Below are 20,476 nucleotides of genomic sequence, written 5' to 3' on the forward strand. Positions count from 1 at the left end.
CGCAAACTTGATGATGATGTTGGACTCTTGTTTAGCAACACAGTCGTGTGTGAACAGGGAATATAGGAGGGGGCTAAGCACACAACCCTGTGGCGTACCTGTGTTTAGGATGAGTGATGAGGTGTGCTTACCAACTCTCACCACCTGGGGCCTGTTTGTGAGGAAGTTTAGAATCCATCTGCAGATGGATGTGGTGGTCTTTAGGCACACAAACCACTGATACTGTAGACTACTGAGACAGCCAACCAGGGTCTCAATGAGTCTGGCCTTATTACACTAATACATTTATGTAACTAAGGAAGAGGAAGGAAAAAAAATATAAGGTTGGACTAGATTCAAACCCAGGACCTTCTTACTGTGAGGGGACAGCACTATTCACCCAAAAGTGTAACACAAAACAACCTAAATGATATCCTAAAGGCCACAAAGAGACACAAACATGATCAACAAGACAGAAAACAATCACAAATACAGAAGAGATGCAACAAAAAAATAAAAAACTACCACAAAAACACAAAGCATGCACATGCAACTAAAGTGAGAAGCAAAACAAGAGACAGAATATCTACAAACTAATGGAAAAGCACCAATAAATGAATAAAATGACCAGAAAGCTATGCAAAATGCTGGAAAACTAACAAAAAAAAAAAAAAAAAAAAAAAAAATCATACTAGTGTGGCTTGAAGAAGTCCAACCCCTTTCTTTCCAAGCTCCTTAGCCTATAGAAAATTTCATGTCACATAACACCAGAATGGGAATCAAATCATGCAGTTCAAGTACAGAGGAGACTCAGATTTATTTATTCGCCACCTAACAGCACTGATCCATCAACACCGTGTTTCTGGACCCTTTACACATTTATTGAACCACAAATGCAAATTACCTCACAACAGCATCTAATTTCCATTTTAAGACAAATGTTCCACTGTAAGTTCATCAATTGATTTTATTTTAGCAGGTAAATGATGAGAAACAAATAAAACAAACCCATTAAGAAATAAAGGGGGGAAAAAACTTCTTAAAATTCTGTCTATCAGGACTCATTATCTCTTACAGCCCACACAAACACACGTAATATTCTGCATCACCAGTCGCACGACACACACTTCTCTCTGTCTGTATACATTTTAATGACAAATGCAAATGACAGAAATGTTAAAAACATGCAAGACGTAATATGAAGTATGTGAAGTTGAACAGATTGTACTTGCTCAAAAACAGAAAGAAAGAAAGAAAGAAAGAAAGAAAGAAAGAAAGAAAGAAAGAAAGAAAAAAGCAGGAGTTTTGAGAATTCAGCTTACATTCACCTTCTCGGCAAACCTGCCGCCTCCGCTAGTGCAAAGAAACGGTCCTGCTAAACGAAAATGTCACTCTCGTCTGTGTCATAGGGTTGCATTAAGACTCCATTATTATTATTGCGTGCCTTTAGTGGCCGTCTGAGGTATACAAAACATTATTTTACATACTGTAAGTGATACAGAAACCAGTAACAAGAACCCATGAAGAAGAATCTCCTTATATGCTAGGGCTGTAAGCAGAGGAGTCATACTGGCCAGCTTTCACTGATTCAAGCCGATCGTGTGACATGATTAGAGGTTGTATGACTGAAACAGGAAAAAAAACTGCAGTAACTCTGACAACGTCTTTTACTTGTTTTATCTCTAATGAGGAGCTACTGTGGCAATTACAGTCTGAAACAAGCGCCTTTTGGATTGACTGCCCCTCGAAAATAGAAGAATTAAACTACAGGTCTAAGCCCTCAGTGACATCAGATAGAGCCAAGAAAGAAAAGAGAAAAACAAACAAACAAACATCCGAAACCAGGTGTTTAATGCAGCCCAAGTTCAGCTTTTATCTTACGGGGATTACCTGAACGTAGGACGTCATAATTTTTGCAATTTCGGCCCGGTTTAATATGAGCATCAACCCTTATTAACAGTATACACGGGACAGATGAAAGATAAGCAATAACAGGTCCATTTTAAGTTAAATAGCTGGTATCTCACTGTAAACAGAGCTTTACTGCATAAAGAAGGACCCGCTTCAGAAGCATATTTCAAGTCGCCATATGAGACTTTCTTATTCATTATTAAAAAAATAAGGATGTTGCTGTAGAGGTTTCAAGCTTAAAATGTCATTGTATGCCAGAGTGTTTTGGTCAAACACTAGAAAAACAAACAAACAAACAAAACACAAGTTGTCACAGTCTAGTGTTTTCTCTGTGCTAAGAAATAATATAAAGTCAAAGTCAAGTATGCTTAGATAACATAGATAACAGTTCTTAGTGTAAATAAGTCAGACACTGAGTAATGCTTGATAAACATGACAGAATAACCCTTTAAAGCTGTTCTATTGACTAAGCTCTATGCACCCAAAGTTGAAGAAGCAAATCTATCGCTTAACTCTACCACATGGTCACATGTGCATCCGTTTCCAGTTTCAGCTGTTCGTGTCACAGCTTCAAGGTCATTTTTGTTTGTTCAGCTCTATAATATGGATAAAATATTTAACAATAACTTCTCGTGTATTTTCTCAAGGCACAGCATACTGAAGATATGCAGGTCAGAAGGAAATTTTGCTGAGCCAACAAAACTCTTTGGAGTTTGCGAAGATGGCTTTCGAACTGCATCCAGTGCATAGCCTCAAGCCTCAGGCCACCTCGCGGCAAAGTTCGACCTTAGTTTCTGTGTCAGCCCGAACAAAATGAAGGAGGGACAACAGAGGGGATCTGGGCAGGCTGGATGAGTCCAAGGGCTGGATTTAAAACTGGAGATCTGGCAACTCCATCCCGTCGACCACGGTAGGAGTTGAGACCTCTCCGGTTCTTTTAAGCTCCTCTCACCGTCTGCCATGCTGACAGTCCGCTGGAAGCAAACCTCAGAAAGGCTGCTGGGGAAGTAACTCTGAGTAAAGCAGTCCCTCTGCTGAGATGGCATCCCCGAGCCCAACTGTCCGAAGCGGGCGCTTGCAGACCAGCACCGGTGTGAAGTAAAAGGTGACGTTTCCGCGGCGCCACACTGTAACAGGCTCTGCTGGGTTCAGGGACAGCTGCTCCCGGGGCTCCATGTGGGAGCTATAAAACTCCAGAGGGGCTCTGAGCTCCACCTTGCTGACATCGACAGACTGGAGGCCACAGGCCTGATTGCAGGCCACCCGCGCTCCGGCCATCACCGCCGCCACCTGGTTCCCCCAGTATCCGTCTACTGTAACCAGAATGTGGTAGGCCAGCGTGTGGAAGTGGATCCGAGTGAGATCGGCTTCTGACGATGGCTCACTGCGGCCGTGCTGCTCCAGGATCCACAGGAGGATGTCGCTGACCCGACCCACATCCGGGATGCCTTTCCAGGCCTCCATTTCTGAATGAGGTCCCTCTCCGGCCTGAGAGAGGAAGAGCAGCTCCTGCTCGTTCAACCCAATGGAGCTGACAATGGGCATAACCTGCTAACAGGAATCAGGAAAAAAAACAAACAAACAAACTTTAAATATACAGAACTCCACGGGGATGTGAAGACACTAAGCACATGAATCTTTGCTGGAAGAGATTTTGTTAAAACTCAGAGCCACAGCTGCGCTCCACATGTACCTCCTGCATTATGCTGTTCATGTAGTCTTTGTCGGTCATGCTCGCCAACTCCAGGTGGATGGGAATGTCTTTACGGATGTCAGATATGGCCGAGACAGCCTGCAGACAGGAAGCAAAGATCCCAGAATTATATAGCATAAACCTTCGTCAAGGCAGCTCAGTCTCAGGCCGGTGTTTACGTCTAAGGGAACGTTCTTACACTTATTTGGATCCAAACTGTAACATGACAGTTAGAATCCACATATATCATTCCCTATATGCCTACGGTGTCACTACACACACCAGCAGTGAGAAACATAGTTTTAAATAGATCTGTATAGCAATATTATCATTTGACTTCAGATCAATCTGTTGATCTTAAAGGAAAGGTCAGAGGTCAAATATGACATGATATTTTAAATCTTAACTGTCTATATGGCGACACACTTGTAAGAATTATCAGGCAGTTATAAGGCTTTTTATCAATTTATCAATCATGAAGTTGACCTTGAAGACTTCGGTGGATGGCAGCCAAATTTGAATGTATTATCAACATGACCTCGCTCCACACATCTACAAAGTTTGATCAGAATTCATTCAAAACTTTTCCAGCTATTGTGTTTACAGACAGAATGACATGCACGCACACAAATGCTGCCAAAACCATAACCTCCTTGGCAGATGACCTCAGATTATTTTAGTCATGAACACACAGATAAACTGATGAATAATTGATACAAAGCATCTTCTATCCCCTCGTTACAACAGTGCTTCAAACAGAACTGAAATAGATTTGTGTAAGAAGTGGGTGCAAGGCTGTGTGTGTGTGTGTGTACACGTACGAAGAGAGGCACTTTTTACATTAAATAAACTCAACCAATAAATAAAAACATATACACTTCTTGCCTGCTGGATATACTGCTGTCTCTCTATTATTGCAGGGTCTTTACAATATAAAGCACCGACTACCGTGAATCTGTGTTATACCAAGAAAACTGAACTGCGTAACAACAAATAATAATGAAGATTAAAGTTTAATAAACTAAACATGAAAGCAGAAGATGAGCTTAAAGCCAGCTGACCTCTTTCAGCCGCTCCTCCCACAGCTCTCGGCCCTGACCGTCCATCATGTGGAGCCCAGACAAGACGACAAGCTCGGGCTGGAACTCTTCCAGGCTCACCACAAAAGTCTCCAGTGAGCTCATCTTCCCGTTGGACATGTCGTGAGAAAAGATGAAGCGGTTGGCTTGAGGTGCCTGAGTTGAACCCCATTTCTCACCTGGAGACAGAGAAGAGGAGCACATGCACACAGCTGTGATATTACTCATCCAGGCTGAAGTGAGGGAAGAAATCTTGCCCGGGCTGCAGCGTCTTCTTCTTTACCTGCTTTATACTCCAGGATGAGGTGAAACTCATCCGTCTCCTGAAGGGAATCTGGGGGAACAATTATCTGCTCATCCAACATCTCGTGAAGTTTAGGACCAACTGGACCACAAAGCAAAACCTGTTACATAAAACAATATTTATAAGCTCTTCATCCAGATACTCTAAACTTCCCCAGCCTGGCTACCATTTACTTATTTTTGTGCCACTTGCTTAGAATAAATTCCTGGATCTGTGACAGAGATGCTCTAATATCCAGAATTACAGTGTTATAGCGTGTTTGGAGGGCTACCAAAGCAAAAAGCTAATGCTTCTAAATAAATGAAACGTTGTGTACGTGTTTAAGACAGAAATATCAAACTGCTGGTCTACCATCAGATCAGGGTATGTTGCAAGCTTCTGAGCAATCAGGGCAGCATTTCCTCCCACGTAGAACTGGAAGACGACACAAAGATTTTTTGAGAAGGAAGTATTTATTTTAAAAAACATTAAAAGAAATAAAGGAAACAGCTGCCTGAGGAGTAAAGCAGCCCTCTTGCCTTTGCATTGGGGTACTCTGCTGCTGCACGCGCAATCCTCTGAAAAGCCTCCCTGTCACTGAAGAAGCGCTCAGCGGCCGCTCCACGCCCCATGTAATGGATGAAAGCTTCCTTCAAGTCCTCTTTGGAGTGCAGCACTTCGTGATCCTGGCCGATGCCAGGATCCACAGCCAGAGCCTGCAGGAGTGAAACTCCTGAGACCACCACGTCCACGCAGGCATTTACCCTTAGAGAGGCAAGTACAGACTACGGGTTATTTCACGGGTAAATCCGACAAAATGACCAAACTGGTGATGTTAAAAAGGAGGCAAATCCACCAGTGTGGTGTCAGTGTCACAAAACAAGTAACAATTCCTTCATTAAAAACATCAGGGTTTTGTACAGATGCAAGGAAAACTTGCTTTAAAGGTACTTTTTGTAGTTCCCCTATCACATTTAACTAACACACCAACAGGGGGCAGAATTACACCAATGGGTGTGTTGATGTTTTTGAATGTTTACTAATTTCTTTAAGCCTTTAAAACAGAGGTTTGACGTTAATGGCACTTATGGAAAATTGTCATACCCCACGTAGCCTGTGGGTCACAGTAAATGTTGTATTCTTTATGTTAAGAGCAAAAGTAAGGGAATTTGAAACCTGCATATTCTAATCTACTAACACAGGTGAATAAAATGCGAGTGGATACCAAACAGCTCAACTGTTTATTTAAGAGCAATCACAAATCTTTTTTGGTATTTTGTTTGACTTTTCCTGATTGGTGGAGACAAAACACTATTAGTGTTCTGCAATTAATTGAAATCATGGCTTGCAAGAGTAATGAGAACGCTCAAAACTTATAAAATGCAAAATCAAGAAAATTGTATTTGAGAATCATCAGTGGACATCCAGATAAGCTGAATTGGTTTTACCACTCATGTTAAATAAAGCATCTCTTCCTGGCGTCACAGCAGTCCTGGATGCAACTATCCTACCACTTCAGTGGGACTTCCGGTGTATTGTTTCACTTCTCCCACTTTAAAAAAAAAAAAAAAAAAAAAGGGGGGGGGGGGTTCCATCCCCCCAGTGGGCCGTCCTTCAGCTTCAGCCAATCATCTTTTGCCATGTGATAATCTGGTTGCGTTTATTGGCCATTCCAAAGCAGGCTACAGGTTGCAAATGACTTAATTCTCTTAGACACCTCCTTCTCCTCAGCTCTGACTCATGACAACACATTCCTTCACACTGGCAGAGCAGACTACAGCCTCTTCATGTGCACAGCACCTTCAGGTGACACGCCTGAGTAAATGCACAAATCTATTTCTTACAAAGACCTCTGTTAATGTTTAACTCTGTGACTCACCCCACTGCCACTCTGCTCCACTGCCGGGTTGGTAGAGTTATCAGAGCCTCCCAGGCGCTGGAGATCACCCGCTCCAAGCTGTTCTGACTGTTCAGGTTTTGAGATGAAGTCTGGAAGTTGGGCAGGCTGATGTACTGCAGGATCTGCTCCGGCAGCTCTGGACTGCCGTAGAAATAGCCAACGGCTAGTGCCAGCAGGGCCGCTACCAAAGCCTTCCTCCACATGATGCTCTCCCACACACTCCTGAGACAAAGGAAGTCGGACACTCTCGCTTTAATATTAACCATTGGTATTCAAAACTCATCCAGTCATGCAGGAGATGTTTCATATATTTATACAAGCTGTAACATTTTCTTAATCTTGCAGGTTTCTTAACTAAAACTATTTGGTGTTATCTGTTAATGGATTGACAAAAAAAACAAAAACACAAAAACAAACAAAGAGCAGCTTTTTAATTATTTTTAATTTTAAAAAATGTAAAAAATAAATAAATTAAGAAATCAGATCACCGTAAAAGTCTAAATTCCTCTAAATGTCTTGTATCACACTGGAATTAAGACAGGGGCTCCAACAACTGCAGTCCCTCCAATGGCCACTAGAGGAATCAGTCCTCTACTAAAACATCAGGTTTAACACCAAAATAAATAGGTTTACAGCCTGGCACAGGACAAACAAACAAACAAACACACCCACAACCTTACCTCTATGGATAGTGTCCTTCAATTAAATCAACATTAGATGTTGTTGTTGTTTTAAACATAACATCGATTTGCATTTTGCTAAGGCTCAAAGATAAAGGTACATTTCTGTTTCGCACAAACTTGCTACTTTTTAACTTTTAAATCTGCAAGTTTGTTTATTGTAAATTTCCACATTTGTTTGTGGACATTTCTTTCATCCAGTTATGATTCGTAAATTGATTTATGTATAATGAACTATACTATACTACTATACAATGACCCCCTTCAGTCCCCCAGCCTCTTATTTATTTATTTTAACCTAATACAATTCACATTTTCTGATTCAGATTGTCTCAGTTGATACGATCCAGATTGACACCAAGATGAAACTGCAGGTTTAAAATATGATCTCCGTGTTTCGTGCTAATAATACCAAGAGTTGCTCTGGTAGGCACAGGGAGCCCATTGCCCTCTAAGCTGCAAATATACTGTGCACATTAATGCATAGTATGCTGGGTTAATTTAGTGCAAACGTGGACACACAGAATGTGTTAGCTAACACGCTAGCAGCCCTCAGGCTGTATGTTTGCTCACAGTTTAGCAAAGATAATCTGCATGTAGCAAGTAGCTTTAGCTAGTCGGGGTTATTCGGAGATCTCATTTAGAAAGGAGGCTCGCAGCCAAACACTTGCTGTACAGTCGGATCAGTTTAACAAACAGCTCTTGTTACAATCGAAGTAGCCAAAGCTTCACTGTAAGTTGTCAGCGGCACGTACCGAAAATCTGCTTTAAAGGGATTCAAAGTCTGTCAGTCACGAAGAAGATCCAGCTTCCTGGTAAGTCACACAAAGTAGGTCCAGACACCGGAAAACTACCGGTGTATAGAGGGAGCGGCAGCTGAAGAAGTCGGTACAAGTCATTCAAGGAACACGGAGTGGGGAAAAGACGGCAGACCGCCAGCAGCGGCTTCCGTCTACCGTAACGCGCATGCGCTACTCCACGCTGCATTGAAGTACTGTTGTTAAAGTGGGAAGAACAGGAAAAAAACGTTTCTACTTAGGAGGATTAAATTTTACTCATCAATACAAGATGGTTATTCCAGCTCAAACCGTCAAACTCGGTTTAGTTTATAATCCCAAGTGACTGGAACCAGTTAAAAAAATAATGAAATTTTAATTGCAGTTTTTACTTTTATCTCATTTAACTAATGTCACTTCACTGTAATAGCCTAGGGCCTGAGACACAACCAAGATCACAAGCATTAGTGAAAGACACTCCTTATCAGACTGCTTTAAAAATCCCAAATGACAGAAAGCATTATTTATTGTTAAATCCTTTGGTGAGGATAGGAGGAGGGAGGTTGGCCCGCTTCAGGCGTCTCAGGAAGTGGAGGCGCTGCTGGGGCTTTTTGGTGATAGAGGTGGTGTTGGTGAGGTGAGGTCGTCTGAGATGTGAACTCCCAGGAACTTGATGCTGTTAACAGTCTCTACAATGGAACCTCGGATGCTGAGTGGTGTGTGGGTGGAGCGAGTCTTCCTGAAGTCGAAAATCACCTCCTTGGTTTTGTCCACATTCAGTGACAGGTTGTTCTCGCTGCACCAGTACGCCAGCTGCTGAACCTCATCTCTGTACGCCGACTCGTCGTTGCTGCTGATGAGTCCAACCACGGTTGTGTTGTCAGTGAACTTGATGATGTGGTTAGAGCTGTGTAGGGCGGTGCAGTCGTGTGTCAGGAGAATGAACAGTGGGCCGAGAACACAGCCCTGAGGAGCTCCTGTGCTCAGCCTGATGGTGCTGGAGATGTTGTCGCCGATTTGGACGGACTGAGGCCTCTCTGACAGGAAATCTAGTATCCAGTTGCAGAGAGAGGTGCTCAGTCCCAAACTTGCTGAGTTTAGCTCACTGATATCTGTGCATTGTATAAGTTTTGGGTTGTAAGGTCATACTTCCCATAAAGCCCAAAGAAAGCATACTCTTCTGACTTGATTGGTTTGTTTCTTTTATTCAGAGTGAAAAGGTTTGACCTGGTTCTGAAACAAACAAAATAGGAAGCCACTCAAAACCCCAGCCATATAACATCTTTACAAGCAAGCACAAGTCCTGCCTGAACTGCTTGTTGTTACTTCCTACTTCTTACTTCAAGCAAAGTGGGTGTGGCAGCTGTGCAGAAAAATAAAGACTGCACTTTTTTTTTACTGTATTTGCCACACTCAATCACTAATTTATATATTTTTAAAAAAATGCATTAGATTGGGTATTCAAATTATTTCAAAGCCTTTGTGGATATCAATATTGTTTTTAATCGAAACACTTGAACCCAAACCAGGCTTTAGAAACAAAGTTTAGAAAGTTTCTAGAACGGAGTGCTGCCAGAAACATTAAATGACCAAAGACAACAAAGTACAACTTCAGATGCTTGGGGCCAAAATATGAAATAAATATGAGTTAAAGATAAGGGAACCCAGAGACCAGAAACACAAACTAACCCTTTATATTCTTAACACACCTTAGGCGGATTTAAGATTTTCTTTTCAAATGTTGATAGAGGGGAAAAACATGGTCACCTGTGCAGAAGAGCAGGAGCAAAGCAGTTCTCTGCATAATCAGAGCAGATAAGCTAGTCCATGTGTATTACTATATCAATGAAGACCCGTGCAACAGTGTTGTGCATCAGCTGCAGATGGAATAGAGTGGATCCGGTAATGCCTGTTTAATGCAGTAGTTCAGTGTGGAGAAGATTGGTGCCGTCTTAAGCTTCAGTTTCAGAAAACTGTTATTAGTGTCTAGTTATAGCCACTGTAGTATTTGGGGGACCAATAACAAATTCTGAAAGCATTTGTTGTCACTCCAGTAATCCTATCTCCGTATCCACAGGGGGAACTGGCTTATGATTGTAAACGGATACATTTCCAACCTAAAGATAGAAAGTGTCTACACAATAATTCTCAGATTGTTACTTCCTACTTCTTACTCCAAGCAAAGTGGGTGTGGCAGCTGTGCAGAAAAATAAAGACTGCACTTTGAGAAGAGCAGGAGCAAAGCAGTTCTCTGCATAAACAGAGCAGATAAGCTAGCAGCTAGCAGATAAGCTAGTCCATGTGTATTACTATATCAATGAAGACCCTTCTAAGTGTCTACACAATAATTCTTCCCCTGCCTTCAGCTGCTCCATCAAAAGAAAGTGCATTTTCTTGTTCTACATGTTCATAAAGAAAATTCACACGAGACCAGTTCGACTCTTTATTACAAATTTACTATAAACATGGTACAAAAGTCACACATGTCAAACCTTTGACTGAACAAATATGGCTTTAAAACGTAACCTCATATTTAAAATATATTACAGTCAGGATATTAGACATTGTATGCACTAGCTCTGTGCTACTCCTGGTTATGACTCTACAGGTTAAACGGTTACGAGCATATCCTAAAATGTGTAAAGTGTTTTCCTAAAATATTTCATTAAACTTTGAATCTAGCCCTTTGTTTTAAAATAACTTCCCACTTGCTTAGACACAGTGAATTATACGAGAATTGAGGCTGTGGTTTGAATCAGTCAGTATGAACAACACCATACTGCCTGATGCTGTCCATCATGTTCACAGTGTAAAAAAAATTAAAACGGCTCTATGAGATATTGTGTTACTTGGTTTAAATACGAGAACGTTAAATACATCTTTTCCACTGACGGTGCCCAATCCGGAACATAGTTTCAGCATTTCTACTCTAAAACGTAGATCCCTGTGGCGACAGCACGAACTCCACTGATAATGGCACATTTAGTCTGCCATGATTTTCTTTCCCCTAAAATTCCATCAACTTCCGCCATTTATGCGCTGTTATTTTTCCCACCAGTCATCTGACCTACTTCTCAAATCTGCCACAATGCGAGTTGGATTTCAGAAGACACTAAAAGAGAAATAAACCATGCGCCGTGTCTGTGCTGTAGTAACAATGGGTGGAGCACTGCAGCAACAAAGCCTGGGTGACGGGTTTCAGTCCCACTGGGTCAACCACACAGAAACTCTTCTTTTGCTTTGTCTTGTTGTGCTGATGGTTTTCTTAAAAAAACTATTTTTGAAAATCATGTGTTTTTAGCTATAGCTCACTTTAAGTAAGAACATTAGGCTTCTGGGTGGGGCCAGATGTGGGGAGGGTGGGCTCAGGTTCAGCGATTGTGGGGGCATTGAAGCTGACCCGGACGTCCCGGGGATAAAACCCCTGAAGAACCCCATCTACAACCACATCTGGAAGACCTGCAAGACAAACTTTGCTTTAAAGAAACTTTCCATATCTGCAGTAAAGCACCAAACAACAAAACTAATTTCTCCATGCCGTGCGTTCACCCTACCCGAAGTGCTGTCGGTGAGATAAGGATCCTGAAAGAATCCCAGCACTCGCTGATTGGTAAACTGATAACTGAGTAAGCGAAAGCAAAACATAATCGATTGATTTCATGCAATGAGTGTGAGTTGGAACTCAGCTGTCATCATTCATATAAAACACTGTTTGCACAAATACTGAGAAACAGGAAATACCAGTAATACTCCCACCTGTCATCTTGGCTGTCAAGTTCATCAAGCGATCTGAAATCAGAGCAGATAATTACTAAATACTGCCAAAAATTTCGAAATGAAATGCTTTGTGATGCTGCATAGTTGGCCATTTTATACAATGGAGTTTGCAGGGATGGACGACTTTTAAAATGAGCCACTCGAGGGACTGCAGCTTTTGTCACTTGCTTCAGATTCCCAAAACCAACAGGTAAAAGAATGGTGGCTGGTTCCATCTTTTATATACAGACCATGTTTTTAAGGATTTATTACATTTACAGTATAATTTAAAGAGACACAACTAATAAAGACTAGTGTGCCTACATATAGCACACTAGTCTTTATAATTAGTTGTACCCTACACATCCTGTGTGTTCTGTAGGAGCAGCAGGGACTTAACAGAGCCTCATTAAATGCACTGTGGGGTAGAGTCAGGGTTGCTACTGCTCCAGATCGCTGTTTCTGAAGATTTATTATGTTGTCACATTGCCCCCCGTGACCATTAATAGAGGCGCTAAATATAGCAAAATGTCCGGCTTCTCCAGACTGAAGGACTTACTCCATGCTGCTCTTGTTCCCCGTGTGGAAATGTCTAACGTGGAGGAAGTCCAGCAGCACCTGCGGCACATCTTCATACTGGTAGATGACATCCTGGAGAAAAAAAAAGAAGAAAAAAAAAAAAGAAAAAAAAAAAGAGCATGTTTTCTTTAACAGTTTTTAGGGGCAAAACATCTACAAGAAAGGAAAAAAAAACCCCACCTTTATTTAGACAGTAGTATAACCACATAATATTATAAAGTGTGATCTTTCATCAGCAGAAATATACATAACATTTACCCCGGAGCCCGTCACAGGAAAACACTTCCTCAAACCTGAAAAGTGTTTATTAAATTCAAAGTTTCAGGTCAAGGTCAGTGTAGCCGAAATCTCTGAATTCAAACTGTTCTAAACTTTCAGTTTCAAGCAGTTTTTTCTGTGAATAATGCAAAACTAAACCATTAGAGTACACAAATATAAACATTTGGAGTTACAAAATGAGAATCACAGATCCATTGAACTAAAGTTTTGTGCGTTACTCAGTGAGGTCCTTGCAAATTTCTTTGATGCCGAGTAAGTGTCAGCTGATGGGGTTTTATCTAAATCTAGTCACGGTTGAATAATAGTTCAAAAGATCAATTCTATACAGTTCAAGGAGCACGATTTTACATTTGGTTCTGCATTAAATGAACAGATGAACAGAAGCCAATATGGGGGAAATATGCTCTCTCTTTCTAGGCCCTGTCAGTACTCTCGCTACAGCGTTTTGAATCAGCTGAAGCCTTTTCAAGGAGTTTTTAGGACATCGTGATAACAACAAATTACAATAGTCCAGCCTAGAAGTAATAAATACATGAAGTAGTTTATCCAGCATCACTCTGAGACAGGATGTCTCTAATTTTAGAGATATTGTGCAAATGCACGAAAGCAGTTCTACATATTTGTTTAATATGCACACTGGGGAACAAGTGAAGTTGTTCGTTCTTTTTAACACTTTCTAGTAAGAGAAAGTTTGGGTTCAAGGATAGTTTTCTACTACTTCTGTATCAATATTAGAATAAATTGAGATAAACAACACGTTCCAAAGAGAGGAAAGCACACATCAACACTTTGAAGCCCGTTTCTCATCCTACTGAGCTGTTTGTCTTCACACTTAATCAGTCACATTTTTATGATGCTAACAGCAGGAACAGATGGGCAATTGTTGTGCTGGTCCAGAAAGGTTAGCTTCACTACCCAACAAATTAGAAAGAATTTAATTTAGAACATAAATAATAAATAATCTGATCTAGTTCTCACTTTGTAAGAAATCGTCAGACCATCTACTCTACATGGACATAATGTTGACATCGTTCCATTTACAGATCAGTTTTTGCAGTTTCACACTGACCACCTGTCACCTGGGAGCAGTGTTGGTCAAATTACTTGAAAATAGTAATTAGTTACTAATTACTGAATACTTCTCCAAGTAATACTATTACTTTACTGATTACTTATTTTCAAAAGTAATTAGTTACTTTATTACTTTTTAAAAACATGACACACAACCTGAAGTCAAAGGAGCTTGCACAGAAAAGCGTCTGGACTTCTTTAAGTTGCTTGAAGACGTTTCACCTCTCATCCGAGAAGCTTCTTCAGTTCTAAGGTCAAATGGTGGAGAGTCCCAGATTTAAACCTAGTGGGAGTATCCCCCCAAAGAGGGACAAAAGGACCCCCTGATGATCCTCTAATCACCTGAGCCAAGGTGTGAAACTGGGTGTGGGTCCCAATCAGCCAGGTGTGAGCTCTTTGTGAAACCTGGCCCCACCTTATCATGTGATTTCCTGACGTCAGATGTCCCAGGATGTGAGTGGGCGTTAAGGCGTCTGGGGAGGGAACTCAAAACTGGATTATAGATGGCAGAGAGTTGGTGTCATAAACCACCGCCTCTGTTCAAAGATGGTCGCTCACAGTGGACACAGATGGCTTCTTTGACGACGATGACCTGGATGACTGAGAACCTTCACAGACGCAACCTGAATACGTTATAAAGCAACTGACCTTTCAGCCCAATTCTTTTATTCTTCTATTTTATATTCAATATAACATTGAATCAAATGAAAAAGTCTCTTTTTAAAACTTGTTTTATTAGTTTTAATATTTGAACATTATGCACATTGCATGAAGCAAATTAAATTATATGCAACATTCTCCGACTGGAAGAAATTTGTTGAACATTTAAACCTATTTTCTGGATATTCTGCATAATTTTTTGTGTTTACACTCGCTCTTTCAAATAGATGCAAGCAAAACACAGCAGAAAATAAATAAACTTACTAAATGACTTTGATCTGCGACTAAACTGATGCTCCACATCTCCTTTATCAGGCTGAGGTTTATTTTTCAGATGTCTCCAGTTTAAAGTCTCAGAGCTCTAACGTGCAGCCGTCACATTAGAAATAAACAGCAGCACATTCAGCAAAAAAGTAATCAAATTAAAGTGTTTATTTTACTGCTCTGTGCGCTAAATCACCAGATTAATGATTTACTACAGCATGTCCTTTTATAACAGTGTTGCATTTTCTAATGTTCTTTAGAGATTTTTAATCACCGCTTCATTTTCATCTGATTGGAGTAGGTAGCACTCATAGAAAGAAGAGTCATTTGATCTTTGAAATGCCTTTTTTTAGATCGATCAGATGGTGCCAACACACACCTTTCACATGAATGTGCAGGGGAAACTTTGGTTTTACTTGGCCAGTTGATAACCAGCGTTGAGTGACTGCATAACCTGATTTCCACTGTTGGGGTAAGTGAATCCAGATAACGCAGAAATACGTTGGTTATGTTGAACCCGCTTCGTAATCCAAGCCTCAGATGTCTTACCTGGACATAATCTTCCAGCTCTTGCCTCCTCTGCTCCGGAGGTTTGGTCCTCAGATGTTGGTTCCTTTTGCTCGGGAAATCTGGAGTCTGGACGATTTTCCTGAGCTGTATGTGGTAGCAGCACAAGAAGCCTCAAACATTTCAAACAGACAGATCTGGGTCCCATTTAACATCCTTATCATAGTAAAAGCAGCTCTCGTCATAAAACAAAGATCATACTTTTCTGTGGAGATTTTGAAATTCACTGTTTCTTCTCAGCACAAAATGTTTCCTCTCGTTGAACAAGACTTCAATTCTGAAGAGCTGCAAATAAGAGAGCAGGACACACACAGAGGATTCATTCTTTAGTCACTACTGAGGCATGTGGGTCTTTCTAAAAGGTGGGAACTAAGTGGTAGAAGTTGCGTTAAGTGTTGTGCTTCTCTAAAATAAAATGATGAGCAGGGATTAGGTAATAGCGGAAGAAAATGCAACATGACAGAACCTGCTAAACTTCAAACCGAGCATCAGACTTGGGAAAAGGGTGACTTTGTTGCTAGCAGTAGTCAAAGCTCGTCATCTTAATCTGGTTTCCTGAACATTACAAAGAGTTTGCTGCACGGAAATTTTAGACCAGGCACCTCTGGGATGTAGTGTAACAGTAGATTTACATCATGGATGTACAGCAAACAAATTTGAGGCAACAGCGTGATGCTGTTACATTTATGAGGCAAAATCTCTGATCTCTGTTTCCAGCACCTTCTTAAATAGAAGTCTGCTCTGAAAGCAAAAGAGAGTCCAACTGAAAATTGTAATTATTTTTCCTTACTAAGAAAAAAGCATGTAAGCCAATTGTCTTTTAAAAAAACCCCAAAAAAACCCAAATGTGTATGTTATGTTTTAACAAATGATTTTTATTATAGTGCAGTTCACTTACACTCAGGTTTAAGAAACAAAAGAACAACTGAGTGAGACGAATCCTTGAGTTACAAAAGTCTATTCAGAATGACAATTTTTAAACAACTAATGAGAAATTTCCTGCAACTTATGAAAAAACAAAAACAAAAGAGGGCCTCTCCTGGTACCAGCAAAATGTTACTAATGAAGTGAAACAACAATCAGGCGACTGTGGGGCTCCACTTTGAAATAAAGACATTTTCTTTTGTATGTCACAGACTGGTTCATAATACAAGAACATGACTTCTCCACTAGTCGGAGGCACAGAGCTTCTGATTTCACTCTGCAAATTCGATATATCCACTCTTTCTTTCCTTCACAATGATGAGTCAACTTTTAAATAGAGTTAGTATGCTAACATGTACATATCTTATATATGACTACTTTGTATGACTGTCTTTTGCTATTTTCTAACATGGAAGTAGTCCAACGTCGTTATAAATAACTACCTGTAATTAAAAAAAAAAAATTGTTAAATAACTTCAAAGAAATCTGAATTTAACGTGTGTAAGCTGTGATTTTATTGTAGCACAGGGAATTGGAACAATCAAGAACAATTATAGTAAAGATGGAAAACTAATTAAAAAACAATTTTAAAAAAGAGAGGACATTTTAGTGTTTGTTAGTTTGATAAAATCTGTTGTCACAACCCGATGAGCTGTCGGTGGATTAATGAGACTTTGAAGGTCTACAAGGCTGCGAATCACCTGCTTTCAAAAGTTCTGGTTTTATTGTACTAAACATTAATATATATCGGCATACAATAGCAATATAATAAAAATAAGAGAGACTAAAACTCTGAGGTTAATAAAAACTAAACCACTCTGGAAACCAAGTGAAACTAAACTGAATGAAAAACATAAAAAAGCTCAGGCTTCACACGGCTCTGAACGCTCAGCTTCTACTCTATGATCTGTGTGATGTCAGAGAGACAGGATATTCTTAATATGGTCATCTCAAGTGACCAGCCTGAGTCAGTGCTACTACATGTTTTAGCTGTGTAGATAGCATTAGCCTTTAGTCATATATGAAATAATCATCATCATAGGATTAATACATTCACACACATTTATAGTACACATATTACTATTAAGCAGTTTGGTTAAAAGTGGCATTAAACAAACTTTATACCGGTCTGACTTACAGTTTGGTACCCTGCATCTTCTTTCTGAGGATATAAAACTCTTCATACTTGTGACGTGCTTAGACCAAGTCCTTTTGCACTTCGCTCTCCAATGTGCGCCTTTTTCTTGTTTTGTATATATTCCTCTTGGCTGTATATATGCATTCTTCTGTTTGCTATTTTTTTCCTGCTGTCTTTACTATTTATACTTTTTGACTCCTGTGCAGTTGGCGTGGAACACCCATAATTTCGTTGTACATGTACAATGACAATAAAGGACTATTATAATGTATTCAATTCTATATCCTTTAGATCCTTCAGGCCCTTCAGATGTCTCTTGTTGTGAGATGGAGGGAGCGTGCCAATTATCTTTCCAGGCTTTTTCATCAAATTTTGAGTTTGTGATGTGAGCTTGACAGGCAGAGTGTCACGAATATGGGGAACAATGGGACTGTGGGCTACTCTTGATTGTGTTTGAGATGTTGTTGATCCTTTCATTTATGGCACAGAAACCATAACAAAAAGCTTCTTTGCAGTGAAATGAAACCAAGTGTTTAAAAAAAAAAGTGTCTGCTGCCACCACGGTCTGAGTTGCTGTTTCAATCTTTCAGAATTTTTCCACGGTTCTTCCTCTTCTGGTTGATCTCTACTGTCACTATATTTCAAGCCCACTTTTCAACCAATCAGCAAACTGCTTACACACAGCATCATCAGCCTCCTCATACCCTGCTCCTTGTTTGGAGAAATGCATGCAAGCATGTCTGCTTAGGCTGCATACCCAAGAAACCTCAGTCTGCGTGAACAGGGCACAAACAAGGTGCCATCGTTTCTGCTTCAGAAGGTTTGAATGGCAGGTTATTGGAGCACTGTCTCCAATAACCTGCCATTCAAACCTTCTGTTTGTGACAGGCAGCCAATCACAATGAAGCTGGCTTAAGAGAGAGAGGAGCTTAAACTGTTTTTTTTTTGTCCAGACAGAGTCATCCTCTGTCTGGGGAATTTAGCTTTGAGGGATTTAGAATATGACCAATATACCAATAAGGATTATTTTGAACAGTGAATGCAACGTTACTCTAGTAGAATCCAGGAAAATAAAGAAGATAAAGCTGAAATGAGTAGAATAGGTCCCTTTTAAAAAGTGCTATGATGGTTTTATATTGCTATTTTATTGTGAAGCACTTTGGTATACCGTTGGTTTTTAAATGTGCTATATAAATAAATTTGTATTGTATTTGAGAGTCTGACCCCTTCTTAAAGATGTTCCTGCAGCAGAGGAAGTATAACTGAAGTCTTACATGCATATCTAAGAATTGATCGTCAGTTTAAGTTTTCACTTACAAATAATATAAAGATCTGATAAATTTAAAGAATAATGTGCAGAAGGATTGTATAAATAAATAAATAAATAAATAAATACCAGCTCAGCAAACTTCAACCTTAAAGTGCAGTCCTCAGGTTAATGCATCAACAATTACATCTAGTCACATTATAAGTGAGAGCGGCTGGGCTTCAAGTATTTACAGTGTAAAATCACAGCAACTAGGGCCACAGTTACTGTGAGTTGCTGCTGCGTTTACTGAGGAAATCACCTGAACGCATTTAGTAATAAGGATAATTGTATTTGTTGTTGCAAGAAAAAAAATTGCGTAATTCTTGCCACTCTGGAGTGGAAAAAACCCCTGAGCTGAACTCACTGTCACTCTTCCTGCAGGTAGCCCGGCTTACCTGGCGTCCCCGGAAGACAAAGTTTTACTGATTATCAAGCGAAAAAAATTGCTTGTGTCCAGATAAACCGCAGTCGTAATTTCATCCCGCTGGATTTGCGCAAAAAAACCCAAAACAAAAAACCCCGATAACACTAAAATGCCGCGTCCTCACCTTTTTAGTCTTTCCCGACTCATCCACCTCCTTCTCCATCGATGGTATCGACACTTGAATCATGGGGAAACTTTCCTGCAACACCATCGGACAGCGGTCTTTATAATCTACTCGCTGCCGCTGACTGCAGACAGAGCGGTAACTCCACGCACTGTTCTCCGTGTCCGGAAACTCCGGGATAAGGGTCAGTGTGTGCGCTCTGTAGGTCTCCGCTCGGTTTCCTCCTGCGCCCCACCTACACACTAATTGGACAAACCCATCCACGAGCTCCTTCTGGCACATTAAAGGCACAGATCAGATTTTAGGACCCGAAGCATGACGGTGGGCAGCGTTGACTGGAGTTTCTGCGCCAGTCACGTGTCCACCACACAGTAGCAAGGATGCAGTGTGTGAGGGTTTTAGTGCTCGTGTAGTTTTCTGTAATTTTTCGGCTAACATCAGTATTACAGTATCTAAACAGTTAATAACAGTGTCTCAGCTTGGTAACTTCTGTCTGTTTGTATAGCCTCACCATACCATACTGGCTACTTTGTTAAGTATAACTAATACACTTATAAGAGGCACCATATTTCTTTGTTGCATGAATTCAACAAGGTGTTGAAAACATATCGCTGAGATTTTGGTCCTTGTTGACATAATAGCACCACAGAGTTGCCGCTTATTTGTTGGCTGCGCATCTATAATGCAAATCTCCACCACAATATATCACAAAGGTGCTCTGTTGGATTGTGAATCTGAGTCCCGTGAGCTCACTATCATGTTCAAGAATCCAGTTTGAGTTTATTTGAGCTTTGTGACATGATGTGTTATCTTGCTGGAAGCAGCCATCAGAAGATGGATATACTGTGGTCATAAAATGATGAACATGCTCAGCAACAGTCCTCACTTTTAGTAAACTGACTTAAAGTAAAATGACCTGGGTAAACTTTATTTTTATTTTTTAACAGCCCTCTGTATCTTTAGCATCATTATTACATCCATACAATATTGATTGTAAATAAGGTTAGCACGTTGTTAAAGCAGGCCATACAAAAGGCGTCATACGTTTTGTTGAGCCGTTGTCCAGTTTTGGTGAACCCA

At 40.4% G+C, this 20,476-nt stretch overlaps 2 protein-coding genes across 4 annotated transcripts; both read right to left on the minus strand.

Moving 5' to 3' along the window:
• Positions 1 to 771: 771 nt before the first annotated feature.
• adpgk (ADP-dependent glucokinase) lies at positions 772 to 8,474 on the minus strand. 3 transcript variants are annotated; one of them, XM_026175194.1, is made up of 8 exons: positions 8,281 to 8,474; positions 6,825 to 7,067; positions 5,485 to 5,710; positions 5,318 to 5,380; positions 4,946 to 5,066; positions 4,645 to 4,841; positions 3,584 to 3,682; positions 772 to 3,438 (listed from the first exon to the last, which is right to left on the minus strand). In XM_026175194.1, the coding sequence occupies exons 2-8, from the start codon at positions 7,046 to 7,048 to the stop codon at positions 2,878 to 2,880; spliced, it is 1,491 nt and encodes a 496-aa protein (XP_026030979.1). In that variant the 5' UTR covers positions 7,049 to 7,067; positions 8,281 to 8,474; the 3' UTR covers positions 772 to 2,877. The 3 variants fall into 3 exon arrangements, with proteins under 3 accessions (XP_026030979.1, XP_026030978.1, XP_026030980.1); XM_026175193.1 differs by having other exon boundaries at positions 772 to 3,441; XM_026175195.1 differs by lacking the exons at positions 6,825 to 7,067; positions 8,281 to 8,474 and having other exon boundaries at positions 772 to 3,441; positions 4,946 to 5,047; positions 5,318 to 5,552.
• A 2,256-nt stretch (positions 8,475 to 10,730) lies between these two features.
• Positions 10,731 to 19,738, minus strand: snx22 (sorting nexin 22). The gene is made up of 7 exons (XM_026175196.1): positions 19,397 to 19,738; positions 15,679 to 15,762; positions 15,460 to 15,564; positions 12,617 to 12,708; positions 12,058 to 12,090; positions 11,856 to 11,923; positions 10,731 to 11,760 (listed from the first exon to the last, which is right to left on the minus strand). The coding sequence occupies exons 1-7, from the start codon at positions 19,676 to 19,678 to the stop codon at positions 11,615 to 11,617; spliced, it is 810 nt and encodes a 269-aa protein (XP_026030981.1). The 5' UTR covers positions 19,679 to 19,738; the 3' UTR covers positions 10,731 to 11,614.
• Between the last annotated feature and the right edge of the window lie 738 nt (positions 19,739 to 20,476).

Source organism: Astatotilapia calliptera, chromosome 7 (genome assembly GCF_900246225.1).
Source record: "Astatotilapia calliptera chromosome 7, fAstCal1.2, whole genome shotgun sequence".
NCBI lineage: Eukaryota > Metazoa > Chordata > Actinopteri > Cichliformes > Cichlidae > Astatotilapia > Astatotilapia calliptera.

What these genes read in the sequence shown, in the direction of transcription:
- adpgk (XM_026175193.1), bottom strand. Translation starts at nt 7,048, where the DNA reads ATGTGGAGGAAGGCTTTGGTAGCGGCCCTGCTGGCACTAGCCGTTGGC. An exon ending in CATCCTGGAGTATAAAGCAG is followed by an intron (nt 4,842 to 4,945) that starts GTAAAGAAGAAG and finishes CTCTGTCTCCAG; the next exon opens with GTGAGAAATGGGGTTCAACT. An exon ending in GGGAGGAGCGGCTGAAAGAG is followed by an intron (nt 3,683 to 4,644) that starts GTCAGCTGGCTT and finishes TCCTGTCTGCAG; the next exon opens with GCTGTCTCGGCCATATCTGA.
- snx22 (XM_026175196.1), bottom strand. Translation starts at nt 19,678, where the DNA reads ATGTGCCAGAAGGAGCTCGTGGATGGGTTTGTCCAATTAGTGTGTAGG. An exon ending in AGTCGGGAAAGACTAAAAAG is followed by an intron (nt 15,763 to 19,396) that starts GTGAGGACGCGG and finishes TCTTATTTGCAG; the next exon opens with CTCTTCAGAATTGAAGTCTT. An exon ending in CTTGACAGCCAAGATGACAG is followed by an intron (nt 11,924 to 12,057) that starts GTGGGAGTATTA and finishes TCGCTTACTCAG; the next exon opens with TTATCAGTTTACCAATCAGC.